This window comes from Dunckerocampus dactyliophorus, chromosome 5 (genome assembly GCF_027744805.1).
Source record: "Dunckerocampus dactyliophorus isolate RoL2022-P2 chromosome 5, RoL_Ddac_1.1, whole genome shotgun sequence".
In the NCBI taxonomy this organism is placed as follows: Eukaryota; Metazoa; Chordata; class Actinopteri; order Syngnathiformes; family Syngnathidae; genus Dunckerocampus; species Dunckerocampus dactyliophorus.
This window is the reverse complement of record NC_072823.1, coordinates 21,774,188-21,795,840: the sequence shown is the minus strand read 5'-3', so window position 1 is coordinate 21,795,840 and position 21,653 is coordinate 21,774,188. Positions and strand designations below refer to the sequence as shown.

The 21,653-nt window shown below is 39.1% G+C and overlaps 3 protein-coding genes across 4 annotated transcripts; all 3 read left to right on the top strand.

Moving 5' to 3' along the window:
• The first annotated feature begins 68 nt into the window (after positions 1–68).
• LOC129181002 (axonemal dynein light intermediate polypeptide 1-like) lies at positions 69–4,984 on the top strand. 2 transcript variants are annotated; one of them, XM_054775566.1, is made up of 7 exons: positions 69–868; positions 1,146–1,231; positions 1,769–1,905; positions 1,992–2,161; positions 4,375–4,553; positions 4,638–4,802; positions 4,880–4,984. In XM_054775566.1, exons 2-7 carry the CDS (start codon positions 1,151–1,153, stop codon positions 4,910–4,912), a joined length of 765 nt encoding a protein of 254 aa, XP_054631541.1. In that variant the 5' UTR covers positions 69–868; positions 1,146–1,150; the 3' UTR covers positions 4,913–4,984. The 2 variants fall into 2 exon arrangements, with proteins under 2 accessions (XP_054631541.1, XP_054631542.1); XM_054775567.1 differs by having other exon boundaries at positions 69–1,231; positions 4,411–4,553.
• A 3,332-nt stretch (positions 4,985–8,316) lies between these two features.
• Positions 8,317–16,198, top strand: chkb (choline kinase beta). The gene is made up of 11 exons (XM_054777733.1): positions 8,317–8,888; positions 9,857–9,965; positions 10,037–10,150; positions 10,283–10,416; positions 10,505–10,609; positions 11,950–12,008; positions 12,135–12,222; positions 13,291–13,399; positions 14,350–14,453; positions 14,535–14,616; positions 14,697–16,198. Exons 1-11 carry the CDS (start codon positions 8,407–8,409, stop codon positions 14,751–14,753), a joined length of 1,443 nt encoding a protein of 480 aa, XP_054633708.1. The 5' UTR covers positions 8,317–8,406; the 3' UTR covers positions 14,754–16,198.
• Positions 16,199–16,621: 423 nt separating this feature from the next.
• LOC129181891 (kelch-like protein 42) lies at positions 16,622–20,492 on the top strand. Its single transcript, XM_054777630.1, has 8 exons — positions 16,622–16,849; positions 16,918–17,109; positions 18,235–18,419; positions 18,477–18,816; positions 18,894–19,039; positions 19,849–20,003; positions 20,078–20,238; positions 20,310–20,492. Exons 1-8 carry the CDS (start codon positions 16,622–16,624, stop codon positions 20,490–20,492), a joined length of 1,590 nt encoding a protein of 529 aa, XP_054633605.1.
• The last annotated feature ends 1,161 nt before the right edge of the window (positions 20,493–21,653 follow it).

Below are 21,653 nucleotides of genomic sequence, written 5' to 3'. Positions count from 1 at the left end.
TGTTGTCTGAAATATTTATTTTTATTCAAGTCACGGACAGGAAGAGTACTAATATTGTTAAAAATGTGCATAGTAGAATAGACGGCAAATGAAACCCAGTAGCTTTTATCAAACTGTCATCATTTCATGTATCGTTCACAAATTAACCTATAAATTATCGATATACCTCCACGTGGTCTTCATCACGCCAAAGCCCCTTTAGTGTGATTCTCTTTGCACAATGGCACAAGATGCACAAATTTGTAAATTAATATAGGTTCCTCATTCGTCATTAATTCCAATCAATAAATACAATACAAAACCGACATCTAATACACACTCCCTAACCACAACATTAGGTGAACTTGCACAAACCAACAAAATCTATTAAGTGTTTTAATTTAACATTAGCCAGCAGCTCCTTGAGAAAAAAGAAAAACATCTTTCACAAACATGCTAGCTCACATCAGTTATGCCATAGTCCAAATTAACAGATTTATAGTTCCTATGATGACAGAACGGTCTGGGGTGTACAGAAAAAGCCCGATCGAAGTAAAATATACTGTAGCCAACATTACTTTTGGTTGGCACTGTCATTAACCCAGTATCAACATCATAAAAGTTGTCTTTATTACTTCCCCACCCTCATCTGGCGAACTAAGGTAACCAAAACGTAAGAAATACATCTCAGTTCGGTACTACAGCACTGCAAGCTACAAGAGGCTCTGCTTGAACTAAAATGACGTGAGCTAGCGCGACTAACTACGACAAAACATGTTGGCTATTTAGCATACATGTCACAAAGTATGTATGTAGCATTATTGGATGGCGTAAAAGACGTATTTGTTTTTAGACTTTTGTAGGGCTTACAGAAGAAATTCACAAAAAGGTAACAACCACTGAAACAAGCTATTGACAAACCGGCTCGTCGCGTCGGATGACGCTGTCGATTAGTGATGGCGTCAGAGTTGTTGGCGCTTTGTGTTGTCTCATATTTCAAACGCCACACTCTCTAACATGACTACAGGGGTGACGCGTTTAAACGAGTGGAAGCTGTCAAAATGAGACATTTTAATGGAAGTTTGTCTTTATAAGTGACGTATGCATTTACGAAGACGGAACCAACCAGTTGCTACATTTTCCGCAGTAAATGTGTTTTTTTTAAGGCACCATGTTTGAACCCCTCGAGACTCTCCTCAAATATGAGAACCCAGTTTTAATCAGCAAAACCACAGATAAAAAACCTTCAAAGGTGAGTTGACAGGGGAGTTAATAATGGCAACACTCGGAGGGCTGAATACAACACTGAGGCAAATGAGGATAGTATTTGTATAACAAGCACAATAATAGGACATGCATACATGCAATTACGATGCAGGTGCTATTTTCATTATTTAATAACACTACCAACAGCCTATAAAAAACACTTTATAAACAAAGTATGATATATAGTGAAGCTTAGTTTTCCCAAGGTGTTTTCACAGGGTATGTCGTTCAGTCGCAGTCGTTCCCTAGTAGACACCAGAAAATTCAGGGGAGGTACATCAGCTTGAGAAAAATAAAGAAAACCCTATTTTTCAAACCTGCTAAGCTAGCTTCAGTTAGGTTTAAAGGTAAAAACAACTGATTTTAGTTTCCTATAGTCAGAGTACGGAGTGAGCGGAAAACAGTAGAAAATCTGTTTTTTCCAACCAAGACTAGGCTCACAGCACCATACTTGGAAGACCCTTGGTTTAAATGATCCTGTTAAAACAAAAAGCTTGTTTAAATACATAAACTATTCACACAGGGGGGCCGTCCTTTTAAAGTGAGCTCTCACCCGCATGCTGACTCCCCTGTGCCGCCCCCTCCTAAAGCCAAATCATCTGCAGCTGAAAGCAGCAGGCAGCAAAATGAGGACATACTCAACCTCATCTTTCCGCCCAGGTACTGTGTAATTGCTGCTTTACATAACATATCCAGTTTTTCCACATGTAATACTGATGTTTATATCTCAACCTTGTGTGCTTCAGGGAATGGATGGAGGGAAACCAACTGTGGGTGCAGCAAGTGTCCAGTGCACCGTGCACTCGAGCGGACGTGGTGAACCTTGAGGAACTATTAGACAGGAAGCTGCAGCAACGGCGTGCAATAGAGACTGGAATATGCCCTGTGCGAAGAGAGCTTTATACCCAATGCTTTGGTAAGGATTCAACTAAGGCTGATGTCCCACTGCATGAGATCCAATGCAAGAGCAATACAAAAAAATACAGTATGATGCAGCGCACTTTGACACCACTGTAAGCTATGACAATTACAATAGTGCCTTTCATACTGCCTCTTCATTGCTCTGCATAAACGGCACCGACATGGAATAAATAGTGATGAAGTCCACCCAACTATTTTCTGCTTTTGACGCTAGTACCTATCCTCCGCAAAATAGCTGCATCCGTGCAGTAGCAATGTAGCCAGCCTTCAGCTTTGTGTGCCTTTCATGTACTGCCGGCTTTTTCTTGAGTTGTTGTTCTGCATAAACAGCATCGACATGGAACAGGGAGACAAAGTCGTTGCAACCATTTTCTGCTTTTGCCACTAGTAGCATTTTCACACAATAATCTTGAAAAGTCGTCACATTAGTGCCGGAACAATATATCCGGCAGTTATCTTCCAGTGCCTTTTACACAGAACAAAGCAAGTAGGGGATATTGCTGTAACTGTGCGAGCTTTCACACAGCGACATGGATCAGATTTGTGCCGTGATGTTTATTGAACTGCGACAATTGCTTTCAACACAATAGGGCAAGAGAAGTGAACTTCGCACCCCTGTTTTGGCATTGTGGAATGTCCTTACACACAGGCAGTGTCCCATCTTTTCTTACTGCTCGGATGGTACCGCCAAAGGTGGAAAATCGCCTGTTTGGCTTCATCCCTTCATTCGCCGCTGGTGTCCTTTATCCTGAACAGCAAAGCGCAAGAAGGGTGGCTTTTACAGTCTGTGTGAAAAGGGCTCTCTTTTATTGCGTCTCATTAGATAGAACTAATGTTGTGGCACTCTCTAATTTGTACAGTGCTTTATTAAGTTAGGTTCTGGTAATACACTCCTGATCAAAATTTTAAGACCACTTAAAAAATTTGGCACTGTGAGATCTTATCAAAATGCAAAAGTGAGACAAAAAAAATGTGAGTAAGCAAATTATTGCAAACAACCATTAAACTGAAATAGGCTGTCCATCAGCTGATCAAAAGTTTAAGACCACAGCCTTTAAAAGCCCAAATCTTGGCAAAAATCTGGATTCAATGTCATTTTCTGTCAGGTATTCATACTGTCATGATCTCTTGATGGCAAAAGCAAAAAAGCTTTCTCTTCTTGAACACGGTTGGATTGAAGACACGGGACAATCCTTGGCCCAAATGAAGGGTGTTACTGGTGACGAGTGCAGTCCAATGACCATCAGACGGCATCTGTGAGAAAATGGTTTTAAGAACAAAAAAACGTCTTCCAACGCATTGTCTCTTTCAAGGCCACAAAATTGCCTGTTTGGAATTTGCACGAAAGCACCAAACATGGGACACTGAAATGTGGAAGAAAGTTTTCTTCTCTAATGAGAAAAAAATCTAACCTTGATGGTCCTGATGGTTTCCAACATTACTGGCATGACAAGGAGATCCCACTTGAGATGTTTTCCACACGGCACAATGGAGGGGTGCCATCATGATCTGGGCTGCTTTTCCCTTTAAAGGAACAATGGAGCTTAAGGTTGTGCAGGGGCGTCTAATGGGTAGATGGCTATGTGGAGATGTTGCAGGGGGCATCCCTCATCACTGGAGGCCCTCGTCTGTGTTGTAATGACTGGCTTTTTCAACAGCACAACATTGCAGTTCACAATACCCGCCTGACTAAGGCAGAGGAATAACCTCACTCTTTTGGACCATTCTGTGTATTCCCCTGATCTAAATCCAATTGAGAAAATTTGGAGATGGATGGCAGTGGACATCAGTTCCAGACAGTGGATGCCCTCGGCGAAGCCATCTTCACCACCTGGAGTAACATTCCCACCAGCCTCCTGGAAACACTGGAATCAAGCATGCCCAAACCGATTTTTGAGGTGATTAACAGCAATGGTGCAGCTATTCATTACTAAGTACTTTTTGGAAAATTTTATTTCTATTTTAGGGGAGTTCTTTTTTTTTTCTTTTAGCTATGGTCTTAAAGTTTTGATCAGCTGATGAACAGCTTATTTCAGTTTAATGGTTGCTCACAATAAATTGCTTACTCAATTTTTTTTTTTGTCTCACTTCGATTTCTTCTTTTTGCATTTTGAAGCTCTACTTAGAACCGCCTTGAGATCCAACAATTCTTGCAATTTCCGGTCATAAAATTTTGATCAGGAGGGTATATCTGCCCTTCTCTTTTAGATGAGCTGATCAGACAGGTAACCATTAATTGTGCAGAGAGGGGCCACTTGCTGTTGCGGGTCAGAGACGAGATCCAAATGACCATCGCCGCATACCAGACATTCTACGAGAGCAGTGTTGTTTTTGGTATGAGGAAAGCTTTGCAGGCTGAACAGGACAAAGTGGACATGGAGAAAAGAGTAAGGGTTTAGAGTTCTTTCTCAATTAATCACGAGATGCATTGTTCACTAGAATGAATAAACACCGGGCCTCTTCATTCATAGATTGCCGAGTTGGAGAAGGAGAAACAGGAGCTGGAGAAAGAGTTGCGTGACGAAAAGGCTAAATGCGATGCCATTGAAAAGACAGAAGAAGAAAAACATGAAGTGCAAGAAAAGAAATACACTGAGCAGATTCAGTTCTTGAAGAGAACCAACCAGCAGCTCAAGGTGATGCATTAAATAAAACTTTAAATAATAGTTTACCTCTATTGCCCATACTAACATTTTTTTTTTGCCCTATTCAGGCCCAGTTGGAGGGGATTGTGACGCCAAAGTAACTTCCCTTATCAGGATGGAGTAGCTATTTCACTATAGAATGTCAAATGTATTTTTTAATGAATGGATATGGGTAACCATTTAAAAATAAATGTTTTCATAAAAGTACTAGCGTTACGCTTCACTGAAGTGTCATTCATAACAAAGAAATCACCTGATTATTTCTCTGGTATAGCACTTCAAGCCTCTAGACATTTTAGTCTACTGCATCCAGTTCAACAAGTGGGACTCCAAAAGAACATATTAAAGTATTAGTGTAAGAATACAATGGTGTGAAAAAGTGTTTGCCCCCTTGCAGATTTCTTGATTTTTTGCAGGTTTGTCAAACTTAAATGTTTCAGATCGTCAAACAAATTTAAATATTAGTCAATGACAACACAAGTGAACACAAAATGCAGTTTTTCAATGAAACTTTTTATTATTAAGGATACAACAAATCCAAACCTACATTGTCTTGTGTGAAAAAGTGATTGGCCCCCACCCCTGTTCAAACAACTAAGATTAACTGAGATCTATCAGTTCAGAAAACGTTATAAAGCCATTTCTAAAGCTTTGGGACTCCAGCAAACCACATTGAGAGCCATTATCCACAAATGGCGAAAACATAGTGAACCTTCCCAAGAGTGGCCGGCCAACCAAATTTTCCCCAAGAGCGTAGTAACGACTCATCCAAGAGGTCACAAAAGACCCCACAACAACAGCCAAAGAACTGCAGGCCTCACTTGCCTCAGTTAGGGTCAGTGTTCATGACTCTGCTATAAGAAAGACACTGGGCAAAAACGACCTGCATGGCAAGTTCCAAGACAAAAACCACTGCTGAAAAAAAAACATTAAGACTAAGTAAAATATGGTGGTGGTAGTGTGATGGTCTGGGGATGTTTTGCTGCTGGACCTGGAAGACTTTCTGTGATAAATGGAACCATGAACCTGCTGGCTACCAAAAATCCTGAAGGAGAATGTCCGGCCATCAGTTCATGACCTCATGATTAAATAAACTTGGGTTCTGCAGCAGGACAATGATCCAAAACACACCAACAAGTCCACCTCTGCCTGAAGAAAAACAAAATGAAGACTTTGGAGTGGTCTAGTCAAAGTACTGACCTGAATCCTATTGAGATGCTGTGGCATGACCTTAAAAAGGCAATTCATGCTTGAAAACCCTCCAATCTGGCTGAATTACAACAATTCTGCAAAGATGAGCGAGCCAAAATTCCTCCACAGTGCTGTAAGAGACTCATTGCAAGTTATTGCAAATGCTTGATTGCAGTTGTTGTTGCTAAGGGTGGCCATACCAGTTATTAGGTTTAGGGGGCAATCATGTTTTCACGCAGGGCCATGTAGGTTTGGATTTTTTGTCTCCCTTAATAATAAGTTTATTTTAAAAACTGTAATTTGTGTTCAGTTGTGTTGTCATTGACTAATATTTGAATTTGTTTGATGATCTCAAACATTTAAGTGTAACAAACATGCAATAAAAGAAATCAGGAAGGGGTCAACCGCTTTTTCACACCACTGTATGTGTATTATTATGATTGTAGTCTTGCATTTGATCTCATGAGGAGTGTGTACTGTGATTGTGTGCGTGCACCTAATGGTATGTACTGTTGGACACAGGCATTGTTGTTTTATTGTTAAGGAAAACGATTCACATGAGGGCGTGTGCACATTTCGTAGTCAAAGTACTCAAGAGTTGTGTATCGTGTTCAAGTAAGTTTCAGAAGATTTTAAGATACTGTAGGTGTCTCTCTAAACAGGTTCAGGTGAAAGTGGAGTCATCTAAGAATAGTATGTTCAGGCTCAAACACACCCACAAACAACACACATAACAGGCATGACAGTGTTTTGTGTTCAAAACAGATAAACTAATCACACATGCCTGCATGTCACTACTACTGAATTGCAAGGAAACGTATTTCTAAACAGCATCTGGAGGTGGACGCAGCCAGCTCTCACTCGACAAATTTAGGTGACGTATTTTAAATAACCTAAATTCTTGCAAAACTAGATGTCTGACATTTTTGTGCAACAGCGAGAAACGAGTTCCATTAGCATTGAGGGAGCAGCCAATCCAGAGTCCAAATGATTTGAACATGAGATATTTACTAAAAATACATCTTATGCGGTTGGTTTAGTACAGTGCTTCTCAAATAGTGGGGATTTTTTTATCTGTGTCCCTGAACCCCTTCAACAGTGTTTACTTCATTACAAAATAAACACATCGGCTTCCCCACTGCATTTTTGGTAAATGCATCTTGTGTCGTCCAGTCAGTCACTGTTAAAATTATGTTTTTTGGGGGTTTTTTTAGCATTCATAGCGCAGTATTTGTTTAAATGCGAGCCGTGTTCTACTACTAGTGCTTCATTGTGACTTGTAAAGCGTGACTGTCGCCCCCAGCAGAGTTGAGGAAGTATTGAATGAACAAGCACTTCTCTAGTTAGACCTCTCTAGTTGGGTGTTGTTTGGTGCCCCAAATGAAAAGGTTTGGTGGGCTAAATGTGGCCTGTGGGCCGCCTATTGAAGACCTCTGATCTAGACAGTCAATTGGACATTATTGCTTCATATGTTCATTTTTGTAAGGACAAAATCATCCCCTGCAAGAAAGCAAAAATTTATCCCAAAAATAAGCCTTGAGTATCCACTACCATAGGAGGAGAACTGCTTTTAAACAGTGAAGATGAAGCTGACGACTAAGACCTACTAATGGCCTACAAATTAGCCAAACAGATTACGTATTAAAATTGGAAGATAAACTGGCTGCAAATAATCTTGGTTCAATATGGGCGACAATAAAAACCATGATGGCTTCAAAATGCAGGGTGTAATAAAGTAATAATAAACCACCCAGCTGGTGGAGAAATCTAAAACATTTTAATCAGTAGTCCAAATTGAAATCTTAACATGAAGGATTGTTTTTCATGTGTGTTTTGTATGAGGCATTTTTGTTGCAAGGAAGAAATATGTTGGTTTTTGTGAAGTGTCTAAACTATTTTAGAAATTAATATCCTGTGGCAAATTTCACCTATGTTCATTCAACACAGCCAAAAAGGCATGCAATGTTTTTAAAAATTGTCTAAATGAGTTTCCTCTGGCAAATTTTAACTTGTCTCTAAAAATACCTCTTATTGTAAGTTCTCTAAAAAGATATACACAAACAATGCAGAGCGATTGGTAAACTATATTATTGTAACCATCATAAAACAACCAAATAATGTTTATGTATTTTCAATAGTAAGTTTACATTGTAAAAAGAAAAAAAAGAGTAAATTCCAGCTCGAAACAACAGCTCTTACTCACAGCACTATTTTACTACAAACAGTCCCCGTAATACAGTTCATGACGTAAAAGTCACCACCAATCAGCTTGTCGTATGAATCCTAAACTAAACTGTGATTGGTCGTTTGAGAGAGCGCCTGCAGTGTGCTAGCTAAGAGGAGGTGAAGGCTATCTGGATAAAGATGCTGCTGCATTAGCATTAGTCACAGACAATAACACCCCATGCGATTAACACTAATAAGATATGCTTTTGTCTTCCGGTTAGGCAGCAACTTTTCCAGCGAGCTGTCTAAAGGAACCTCTTGCTATCTCAAACCCAAAGCACACCCCGTTTCTCTTCTACATTTTACCCGGAAACTAGCAATGCAGTCGGGTGGGAATGTGAGCGAAGACTCGGACTTGGAAAGAGTCCACACACCAGAGCCGGAGATTTTTACCGACATGCCTCCGACGAGCACCGACGTTGAGAGAGTGCCAACGGGCTACGAATTGCGCCTTCTCGTCCACGAAAGAACCTCAAGAACCCCTAGTCCTTTGTTGGGGTCCAACTGTGATGACGACTCAGAGGCAGAGTCCTTCAAGGGCGGCAGGACTGAGGAGGTGGACCGGGACACGAAGGAGAGGGCGTTTGCTTGGTGTCGAGATTTCCTGGCTGGAGCTTGGAAGACAGTCCATCTCGAGGACTTTCAAATTAGCATCGTCAGGTAGCTCACTAGCTTCCACCTTTCGATTGTAAAGTGTAGTCTATTTGATATACAATATTTGTTGCCAGTGGAAAGCAAAAGTTATGCTCCTCGTACAAAACCAGAAGAGCTCTATATGAGCAAACACTTCGGCGACAGAGACAAGAAAACACTTCTTTCATGGGAAGAAACCACAAACATCTGTGTCTGTCTCGACTGGTTGGGTTGAGAGAGAGATACAAATACCTATTTGTGTATACGGTATGTGTCATATACTGTATGTACAAACGTCTTAGGACTTTTTTCGTGTTTTACCCCAGGAAAAGTAGGACAAATACAATTATGAGCAATACAGTATCATCAGTTAGGGCTCTATTTAGCTTTTAAAACAGACAGATTTTTTAAAACTCACTTTTGTGCCACTTTTTGTTTACTTTAGCCTAGTCAATCTGTTTTCTGATACCCTCAATCGAGTCCTTAATGCTCACTCACACATTTGATCCTAACATCAAAAATTGTCCACTTCACAAAAATGTTGTCATTTTAGTAAAAAATGATTTACATAAAATACATTTTTGGGAGTATTTGCTTATCAATATTAGTAATAGTCCCTGAGATGGGTCTATTTAAACTGAAAACTCACACTCTGTCCTCAGTACAGAATGTCAGTTTCAGAGTTTACTGTGGCATAGGTCAACTAGTGACATGTGATGATAAGGCTGAACAATCATTTAGTCAGTCAAGCTTTATCTAAATAGCACTTTTCATGCAATGAGATTATAGCACAAAGTTTTTTTGTGATAATAGTCAAGGTAAATAGACACACATATACGGTCCACATTATTGGACTGTACAACGTATTTATGCAGGCATGGCTAGAAAGGTATTCCCGTAAAAGCATACTTGATAAATAGTGGTGATGGATTCTGAATGTACAGTATACATGTGCAAATGTTTTCTGTGCTGTAATGTTGTGTGTTGTTTTGCAGTGGTGGGCTCAGTAATCTGCTGTACCTGTGCAGCTTGCCTGAAAATGTGAACACCGTAGGGGAGGAGCCTCGCCAGGTGCTCCTCAGAGTCTACGGCGCCATCCTTCAGGTGGGTATGGACCAACAGAATCCCAATATGAAGCAGAGTATGGAGTTAATTGTTATTTCTCTGTGCTCCAGGGAGTGGACTCTTTGGTGTTGGAGAGTGTTATGTTCGCCATACTGGCAGAACGTACTTTAGGGCCCAAACTGTATGGCGTCTTTCCACAGGGACGCCTGGAGCAGTATTTTCCAGTATGATGCACACCAGTTTGAACACCTGTTTCTTATCAGTGTTTGTATTAGATTAAAGGTCGTTAAGGTGCCAAACAAACAATTCATTTATGAGAGGACAAAATTTCAGATGCGTTTTGATGTGTTTCCCAGAATACCCGCATGCGTACAGATCAACTGTCAGACCCCAACATCTCCACTGAGATTGCTACCAAGATGGCGAGGTTTCACAAAATGGTTATGCCATTTAACAAAGAGCCCACGTGGCTGTTTGCGACCATTAATAAGTAATCCCTCCACCCTGTCTCCCACCACTCACACTTCTTTTCTAATCATGTTTATTCGCCGTTTAATGTGTGTGTTTTGTTCCGTCAGATACATGGATCAAGTGTTGACGTTGAGCTTTACACGTGACGCCCATGTGAAGAAGTACAAGAAGCTGATGAGGCTCGACCTGCCAGCTGAGCTCAAGAACCTCCGGTGGGTTGAATATAATTTTATAGACTTATGGTCTATTTAATACATATTTAATGCAAATTAATTACTAGGTTGATTTTTCTTGTAAATTATTTAAAAGTTGATATATAATCAGAAATTATGGTGTAAAGCTTTAATTTAATTAATTTTATTAAATATATAAACAATAAGGGCCGCATGGTGGCCGAGTGGTTAGCATATTGGCCACGCAGTCAGGAGATCGGAAGATCTGGGTTCGAATCTCCGTTGGGCTCTGTCGGTGTGGAGTTTGTATGTTCTCCCCGTGTGTGCGTGGGCTTTCTCCGCGTAAAATGTACATTACACATGTACGACTGTTAGAAAGGTGACAATTTTTACTTGTTTATGTCTATGCTTAGTTTTTTATCAACGTTTTGTTCGTCAAATGTTGAGATTGCACACTTAGTTTGGCAGTCTTTGAACACATCATAGATGTGTGCTGTTACTGGCTCGGTCGGTCATTGGTCATCTTACATTATTCATTAATGGTGATTACTTTTTTTGCAAATGTTGATCTGAAATCAGAGAAGTGAGTTATTTGTGGTTGTTCGCCATTCATCCCGGAACGTAATCCCTGCAAAAGTGGAGATATACAGTACACCAAATCTAATAAGCACATAAGAAATTCTGTCTTTACAAAGATAATAATGCTCATGTGGTTGTAGTTTCAAACTGCACTGCTTGATGCTGAAAACGTTGTAATATTTTGACTACGGTAACTTATTCAGCTTCATGACAAGGACAGACATTCTGGACTGCATACTACAACCACAAAACATACTGATAAGGTAATAATGCATATGCAGCAGTAAATATTTTACTGCTCTTAGAAAGCGCTCATAAAATGTTATCTCAGTCAGACAGTACAAAAACAATAATTACATAATGGAATTGCAGTATTATATCGCTTGTGAAAGTAGCTAGCTTGTTTTGTGTGTCTTTTTTACTATTGTGACTATTACTATTACTATTATTACTATATATTACTATTACAGCTAACCTTTGACTTCTCGACAAAATAGTCCACACAACAAACTATCAATACACATACAGCACAGAGAGTCATTACCAAACACTAGGATATACGTAGATGTGTGGTAATGTCAGGCTGACACAGACATCAGTGAGTGTATATGAGTGTATTTTTAGCTGAAAATTGCACAAAAAATGGTAAAAGACATTGACGTCGGACATTACGTTAAGAGATATAATAATCATACATTTAATACTTTTGGGCTTAACTGCATGTGTTTTGTTGTCCACAAGTGTCTAGTTGGTAAGTGAATAAATCTAAACATTTGCTGCTCTCCATCTGCCCTCCGTAGTGCATTACTGGCAGCGACTCCATCACCTGTGGTCTTCTGCCACAATGATGTCCAAGAAGGTAAAAAAAGGACCTCCTGTCACATGTACTGAAAGTTTAATATACTTTACAATTAGGACCTATCTACATTGAGTGTGTAGAATGTGTGCAGAATGGTTATGTGTGTTTACTGTTGTGTCTTTGAAGGTAACATTCTGATCCTGCGCAAAGGGGATGAAAGGTCAACAGACAAATTGATGCTGATCGACTTTGAGTACAGCAGCTACAACTACAGGTGATATCCCAGTTTTGTCATAAATTGACCCTTTTCATTGTGTGAATGGCCTTCATATAAGATTCTCCTCCATTTTTTTATTTATTTTTATTTTTGTTCTTATTCCGCCGCCTTTTGCCGGCTAACATCTCCTTCATTTTTCAACCAATTCACACCATTTTTGCATCAAATCGTTCAGCTCGTTCGGGAATAGTGTGGGACCATTTCATTTTTTTTTGTTGTTTTTTTAATTCCCAGATTTTCAAAAAATTCCTCAGACATTTTCCCATTGAGAATCAATGGGCCACTTTTCAAACTTCCACCATGCGGACCACCTCCAAGACAGAATGTTCAAATCATTGGAGATTTTTTTTTTTTTTTCTGCAAAAGTTTTTGTTCTACGCCATATGGTGCGTGGGACTTTTCTTTGAATATTCCATCAGGTGCCCTAAGTTGCACTAGTGATGGGTCCATCGCGAACGAATTGGCTCTGCCACGCTGAAGCTGAAGTGATGGGTCGAATCTGCTCTAGGAGCCAGCTCATTGAATCTTATTCCACCGTTTTGGTCTGCTAACTCCTCCATTTTTCAACCGGTTCACACCATTCAAGCATCAAATAGTTCTGCACAATTAAGGGTATCTATTTTTCACATTTTAAAAATTCACATTTTTCCCAAAATTTAAATATTTTCAGAAAACTAATGAACTTAAGGATATTCCTTTTATGTTAACAACTCAAGTCCTTAACATTTTTCAACCAGTTCTAACAATTCCAACATCAAATCGTTCAGCACCATCCAGACATTAAGGCAACCTGTAACATTTAACATACATCATACATGTTGTCTTTCATGATGTCATAGTCTTGAATACTCTTATACGTCACATATAACTTGTCTTCTCTCTCTCTCTCTCCCCCCCCCCCCCCCCCCCTTTTATTTTTATTTTTATTTATTTTATTTTATTTTTTGCTTATTTTATTGTTTCCACCACCTCATTAGGCCTGGGCATTCACACACAATGTCTTCAGACAGTGCTATCATCTAGTTGCATTTAATTTTAGCTGAGGTGAGATTTTGTCTGTTTTAGGGGCTTTGATTTTGGGAACCATTTCTGCGAGTGGATGTATGACTACACCTACAACAAGTGGCCTTTCTACAAAGCCACACCAGAGGATTACCCCAGCAGGGAGCAACAGGTACATACAACATTGACAAAGACAACAGCAATAATTTAATAATCTAAATTAAAATAGCTTCACTTCTTCACGTGTGAGTTTGACATCAACTAGAACTCTTAAATTTGCTAAAATTAACAGCGTTCCACAATTTGCTGAATAGTGTGTCTACTCTATATACCATTAGTGTTAGGGCCACACTGGGATAGGAAAAACGTCGTTTATGAGAAAAATGTCACAATTTTGCAAGAGTGATGTTGGAATTTTGCAAGAAAAATGATTCAATATTAAAAGGAAATCATCATTTTATGAAAAAAACCCTCATAATTTAATAAGATTAGCGATAATATTATAATAATAAAGTTGCAATTTTACGATGTTGATGCAACAAAAAAGCTATTAAAAAAAGCAAGCAAAACAATAATTTTATGAAAATAAAGTCCCAATATTACAAACAAAATTTCATGAATTGATAAATTGCTGCTGATAGTTGTAATTTGGTAAGAGTAAAATGTAATGATAAGAAAACTTTAATTTGAGATAATATGAGAAAAAAAGGTACAACTTTGTAAGAATAAAGTTTTTTTTAAGTATTTGTTTGACAATAAACATCTTTATTGTTTTTATATATTATATTTATTATAATATGTAATCTTGCTAGACAAAATGGGCAATGGAAATATTAATTACATTTGAATTATAGGTATTAACTGGGCCTGACAGCTACATTTAAATAAATATGTTTTAATGCAGCTCTTTTCTCATTAGATTGTGCAGATGTACCTCGCGTAGTTAATAGAACTTTTTTTTATTAACTCCTCCGTTGTCTCACAGTACCCTCTAGTGGAAATTTCAGTGAATTGTTAAGGAGTTTGTAAGTGTTATTTTAACTATAATGTGATGTAATGGAGGAAAAAGTACATATTTTAAAATGTATTTATGTTTTAAATCGAATTGTTATTATTTTGCAGCTTATTTTCATCAGAAGTTACTTGAATGAGCACAGAGCAGGAGGCAGTGGCGACAATGTGGACCAGAGGCAGGTAGAGGAGGACATGATTATTGAAGCAAACAGGTAATATGTGCGGTCATGTCATCATCTTAAGCACAATGATGATGAATGATGTAGATGTTGGGTGTCATAATTCTTGTGCAGGTATGCGTTAGCATCACACTTCCTGTGGGGCCTGTGGTCCATCATCCAAGCAAAGCTGTCTAAGATTGAGTTTGGCTACATGGTAAGCATCATTGTGTTGTCTTTAAAGGCACTACTTGTCAATCAATGTCTGCTGTTGTAATACCTATTAATATTTCCCAGGACTACGCCCAGTCCCGCTTTGATGCCTACTTCAAGCAGAAGAAGCTCTACTCCTAAAAAAAAAAAAAAAAAAATCTTACACTCATCTGAATGTATTATCTTTTTTTTTCTATATAAGTCCCCATCCTTCTCCAACCTGGCCGCTAAAAAATCTTCCCATATTTCAACAACCTTAGCATTCACGTGATCCATTTCTAAGTTGTTAAAGCAAGCCACAGGTAGGGCTGAAAATGGTATTCACAATTTTTTTCCCCAATGCACTTCACTTCTGTGGACCACTTTTTGATATTAGCATGAGTTTCAGCAACTGAAGTAGTACTCTCGAGTTTAATGTGGAAGGTATTTGTTTTTGTTTTTACGCTCTACCTCGCTTCCTTTAATGGATATTCCGCCCAAAATTTACTAGAAGCACCTTCACCTTCTAGATGAAGAAACACATGTGAGAACTCATCAGTGTAATCAAATCAAAAACGTTTCACAATTTGCTGGATAAAAAAATTACAATGAAGTCGTATTACAAAAATGGGGTAACTTTATAATAAATTTGAATTATTTCAAAAATATATTTAGTTGAAATTTTCCAAGAAAATATGACATAATATTGCTAGAAAAAAGTTGTTTTGTGATAATAAAGTAGTATTTTGCAATTTGCTGTGAAAACAGGTTGTAACGTTACAATAATAATTCTGATTTTTATGAGACTAAAGTTGCAATTGTGCGAGAGAAAAAAAAAGTCTTAGTTTGACAAGAATGACGCAATAATATTGACAGATAAAAGTATAATTAGCTCTAATGTAATAAACATAATCATACACCTACGTTCAATTTTTTTGCACATTTTTTACCTACCTACCGTAAATTCATATATGGCGTCTCGGACTGTTTTATTTTTGTTGTTGAAATTGCGACTTTATTCTCATATAATTACAACTGTTTAAAAATATACAGTATGTATTTACTGCATTTTCTCTCATTACAGCTTTATTCTCATATGAGATCTTTCTTTTTTTATTCCCTTTGTGTGGCCCTATACACCTGTTTGTAGTTGTAAGGAATACTGTACAAGAAGTACACATTTTGTACAGATTGTTTGAGATGACTCCATTGAAAGTAATGTAACTACAGAAATTTGAATATGACATGTGGACAGCAACAAAAAACTGCTGCTTTGTGAGCCCTGTGTTGCAACTGTAAGGTATTGACAATGTGTGTGCTGCACCTTTTACTTTCAAATATTTCAACAGATTCGGAGGTTTCAATGGCATGTTTGCTTTCACTTTTTTGTTGTTGCATATGAACAGCTTTGCGTCCTATTCGTCTTGCATCCTTTTATTTAATTTGTTTTTAACAAAAGCACTACCATCTATTTGCACAAAGAAGAAACAAACTAAAAGTTGAATTAGGGCTGTTGCTGTTTGGGCTTCAAGCATAAAAGGTGTATTGAAAGTCAGACAGCGTATGTGTCATCTAATTTATGCTAATAAACTACATTGTCTACATTGCATGCTGTCTTTTTGGTCATCCCTCTATCTTTAATCACCTACTACTTGTGTCAAGTAAGTTGAGCACATGAGAGGTCAAGTTTCATGTGAGCCCTTCCCACCTCCAAAAATAGGCCGACCCAAATCAACTTCTCAGCTCGGCCTAAACCACCTGGATCTTTCTTTTTTCCATAACAAACAGCAAGTTAGGCTCAGGCTGCAGTGCGCTATTGAACACGACGTTCCTGTTGGCACGTGGCCTTCAAGCTCCCCTCACAGCTGTTTAGATGTCATTCAGCTAAAGGGCACGTGACAAGGAAAAGGAGACCCCACCCCATGCTGTCAGACTTTTCTTGGACATGGACGAGTAGATGTGTGCATCATTGGCCTGGGCTGCCGTTTAACAATTTTAAGGGCTACATTTGCTTTTAAACACCACCTGAAATGAACCTTTTAAGGAAATATTTGGGAAAACTGTTCGACTGGATAAGCACATGGATGAAATATGGTCTCATGAGACTTTGCAGGGTTTTTCCAACAGCCAGTGCTTTGCCAAGTGGAGCATCAGCCCAATCAACATCTGAAGAGTGGAAAACTGACATTGCACTTCGCACATACAACCTTGGTGGTCAAACCATGGTTACAGTCCAAACCAGCACACACACTTTCCGTGTAAGTACCACCAAATCTCCCGAAATGTACGACAAAGCCTGTTTTATTAATATGAATGTCAAAAACAGGTGGATCTTGGAAGGCTTTCTGACTGTAGCGAGTACTTCCGAGCTTTGTCCCAGTCTGGAATGAGAGAGACAGAGGACTGCCTCGTCCACCTGGACCACATGTCTTCGTCCGTCTTTTATCATCTCCTAGAGTTTTACTTCCATGACAAGTTTGAGACCCCGATGGAGGAGGAGTTAGGCCCACGTATACAGGTATCATGCAAATATAGTAGGATTTCACACAAAATAATGCAATTTTTTATTTTTTTTTAGTTTGCTTGTTTATTCTACAAAATACTTTTTGGTCTTTATTAGTTTACAAAAACTCAATTTTTTATGTGAGTGGATCCTTGTAAAAGTCTTCCATTTTTATAAAAAAAAACATGTTATTAGAATAAAGTCATAATGTTTTAAAATATCAATTATAATGATAAATAAATATTAAAAAATAAATAATAAAATAATAAATAAAATAAAAAAGTGATAGTAGTAATAATAATAATAGTTAGAATTTTATGTGACTGCAGTTGCAATTTTGGAAGGAAAATAATCCTACATTTGACATAAAGCCATAATATTCCAAAAAGTCATAATTTGACAAGCATTTTTCCGAAGACAGTAGTATTATATTGCCTGATTAATAATCATGTTGACAACTTGAAAACACTAAGAAAATAATTGAACTTCATTGTTTTGAAATTGGGCCGCATTGCGCATTTGGCCTAGTGGTTAGCATGTTAGCCACACAGTCAGGAGATCGGGCATCTCTGCGTGGAGTTTGCATGTTCTCCCCGTGCGTACTCCTGGCACATTCCAAAAACATTAATTGGCGACTGTAATTTGTCCATAGGTATGAATGTGAGAGGAAATGGTTGTTTGTCCGTATGTGCCCTGCGATTGACTGGCGACCAGTCCAGGGTGTACCCCGCCTTTCGCCCAAAGTCAGCTGGGATAGGCTCCAGCATACCCTCTGCCCTAGTGAGAATAAGCGGCATAGAAAATGAATGGATGATTTGAAATTATGGTCACATTTTCAGAAAAGGTTAAAAAGTTGTATTTATGTGTTTTATAATGTCTAAAAAAAATAAACGTTGAGATCTGGATTATAATAATTCAGCATTTATGTATTAAGTTGAGTTGTAAATTGCTTTATTGTTAGCTTTTAACATTAGCATTCCCAGTCTAAGATTTAACGTCTTCTTGATTGGGTTTGGCACCAGTTTTAAATGGATGCTACTGACATCTACAGGACTTACTTGGAATAGCAACAAACCAAACATACAGTACTGTTTGAGAAGTTTTGATTCATGTTGTTTTTGTTGATGTCTGTCCCTGGAGGTCAGCAGCTACCTCCTGGCTGAGACCTTCCTCTCCAAGTGCTTGTCTGTCCTGGCGGATGTCCTGAGGCCAGAGAACTGTTTGTCCTACCTGAGCCTGTCTCAGGACATTTGCTGCATGGAGCTGAGGTCTACCGTGTTGGTATACCTGAGCAGGAACCTGCTGGAGCTGCCTCATCTCATCAGGTATCATCTCATGTCTAAGAGATTGTCTTTGAATCACGCTGACATGTGATTCCTCAGATGTCTAACCACTGAGGAGAAGGAGGAGCTTATTCTACTGAGGATGCAGGGGAAGCCACATCTCTGCAGCCTTAGGAAGGAGAACCTGACATCTTGGAACGACCCGGCGACAGAGCATGCCCGATACGTATTCGCAGAGCAAAGGGGAGAGTGGGGTCCAATCACACAGTTCCCCTTCAGAGCTGATAAGTGGTGCTTCTCTGCGGTGGTGCTGTACAACTACTTGTATATCATAGGAGGCTACAGAACACTCCTGAGGAAGAGGTGGGAGTTCAAAATGGCCACATTTAGGTATAATCCTTTGACTCAGAAATGGGCTTCCATTGCTCCTCTCATTAAGGTAAGACAAACCAGTAAATCAACAGGATTGACAGTTTGGTTCCTCTCTGAGTATGTTTCTGTGCATTTTGTCCACAGCATAGAAGGCACTTCAGTGCAGTGGCCTGCCATGGCCGTATATATGCAGTGGGCGGCTGGTACTTGGACTCCCTGGTCACCCCAGACTCAAGCACCGCCCTATACACAGCTGTAGAATGTTATAATCCATGGGAGGACACATGGAGGTTTGTGTCCTCTTTTAGTATGGAGTCAATAGGCAATAATACTGATCATGTAAATAGGAATAAAAATGGCAAAAGAGAAATTTATTCAAGTTTTACTGTGAGTCACCATTGGCCTGGCCCCAGATTGTAAATGCTAGATTCCCATCCTTGGACTGCAAACAACATCCTCCATGAACCAGGAAGTAGTCTGTGAACTATTAAACAGATGGGCAAATAAAAACGCTGTGCTCCATAATAACAGCATTAATAGCAGCACATATTTTCAATACATTCATACGTACATTCCGTTATGATTAATAGTGTTTAATGTTTTGTATTGTTGGGTTTGGTTATGTTACCTTTATGTTGCTACATTACGTCACAATATGTTACCTTTCATTTTTCTTTTTTTAATCTTAGTTTTATGTTGCATTGTTGTATGTTTTGTTGCTGTGTTGCAGTACATTACGTTATGTTTCATTTTCATCTCGTTTTTGTTTTGTCATCGTACACTGCCTCACATTTCCTTATGTTGCATTGTGTTGCATTACGTTACATAACGTTATGTTACGTCGCATTTTGTTACTTTACCATATGTTATGTTCTGTTATGTTACATCACATTTTTTGTTGTCTTATGTTATGTTATGTTAGGAAACGCATCAAGCTTGTCACAATATTATGTTATGTTGTACATCAATCACATTTTTGAACATGGACTTAGTTCAAAAAGTTGGCTAATGTCATTACTTGGGGTATTGTCAGTACTAATGTCAATACTGCTAGTATTGATGTTTGCAAACGTATTTGATTTGTTCCGTTTTGCCTTAGGTTTGTCTCTTCGCTGCCGCTCACAGACTTTCAGTTCACCATGTCTTTGTCTCACGACGTGCCCCTGGCCACCAGTCTGGGACACTGTCTCTACGTCTTGGGGAGCATCCAGCGTACAGGAGAGAAACTACTGCTGCAGTACGACACAAGGCAAGGTATAACGACTTGTTGTCCGTGTTAAATGTCGGGTGTAGTCGTGACGAGTTCTTGTTTTATCCCTCCATTGCAGACTTGTGGTCTGAGCTACTTCCTACTCTTACCAAAGCAGATGCAGACCTTCCAACTCTTTACTTCCTGGGCGCCTCTTCTGAGCGACTGCTTGTTATTGGCGGCAACAACTCGCATAACGTGATGACGTCTTTTTGTGTGCGCTCACACAAATGGGGGCAGGTAAAGGCTAACCATAGATGGTTAATGTTCAAGCCATCATTGCCATCTAATGTGCACGCTTTCTTGTCCAGGTGCACGTGCTGCAGAAAGCAGCCTTGACGGGACAGGGGGCAGTTTTAGGCGACCAGGTCCTAATGCCCAGTTTACAACAAAACACTGTAGTGACGATGGATCTACAAACCCTCTCCCTCAGAACCTTTCCTCCTCTACCCATCTCAGTTTCCTATGAAGCAGTCTTTTACCTTCACTTTTGACGACACAAGATCCCGCATGTTTATGTAATACTCCGCTGAACTTTCACCCACTCCAGCCTTGTATTTGGAACACTTGTTTTGCACTAAATTAAACTGATGTCTGTTGTTATAATAATATGCCATATTTGAGGTCATCATGTGGTTGAATAAGGCCATTTGTAATGCAAACAATAGTAATTATAATGATAAGAATAAATTCATCAATTATATTTACCATTCATATATTCTACCTTTTTGTATTCTGGATGTAATTTTCTCCTTTTTTGGACACTTCCTGAATATTTGTGTAAATATAATTCTCAATAATGAGACCACTACACTGCGTAGTTACAGTATCACTGTTGATTTCATAGGAGCAGATCCTTTCACATGTTCAAAGATACTATCTTTATCCTTTAAAAAAGTCGCGAAAGTTGACCGGCTTATACCGGGCATGCAGCCAAGGTTGGTTGGCATTTCTCCATTTTCAGAGCATTCTACATTGTTTAATTTTGCTTCAGTTGTTACTTTCCCATTCCTTTTCTTTGACGCAGTGCCATCGGAAGAGTCTTCCTCACGCTTGGGAGACATGAAGGCAAAAAAAGTTAACTAAAAAGAACAAAAGTGACATCTTTCCTACGTATTCTTCCACCGTGTGCACGTAACTAATTATTTTCTTTTTGTACTTTATTCAGGCGCGGATTTAGAGGTGGGTGTGGGGGGTGTACCGTTTTGAGGCACCCACGATTTTTTTTTGCCACAATAAAAGCTAATAAAATGATAAACCATCCTGGATTCCAGTCACCCAGTCCCAGTGAAGGTACATGTATGTCTAAACCGGTACACGTTGATTTATTAGTACTGCTACTAGTACCAAGACCGATCACCCCAGGCCACAGTCAGTCAACTGAACCCAGAGCTAGGGGGAGCAGGGGAGGGGAGCCCCCATTATTAATTAATATTTTGTGGTCTGCTTTTTGGGCCAGGAGGATGCTACACTGTTCTAGGCTGACTGTACATGCTGGCTTAGTACATGTTGCACTATGTAGTGGTAGATGGTAAGCTGTCGGCATGCAGGATAGGGTCAGCATGTATCCTTGATATCAGTTTGGGCATTGGGCTGGAGGGTTTATGAGGTGAAAGTAATTAAACACTCTGCTAGGGATTGCTTCCCAGTGGGAA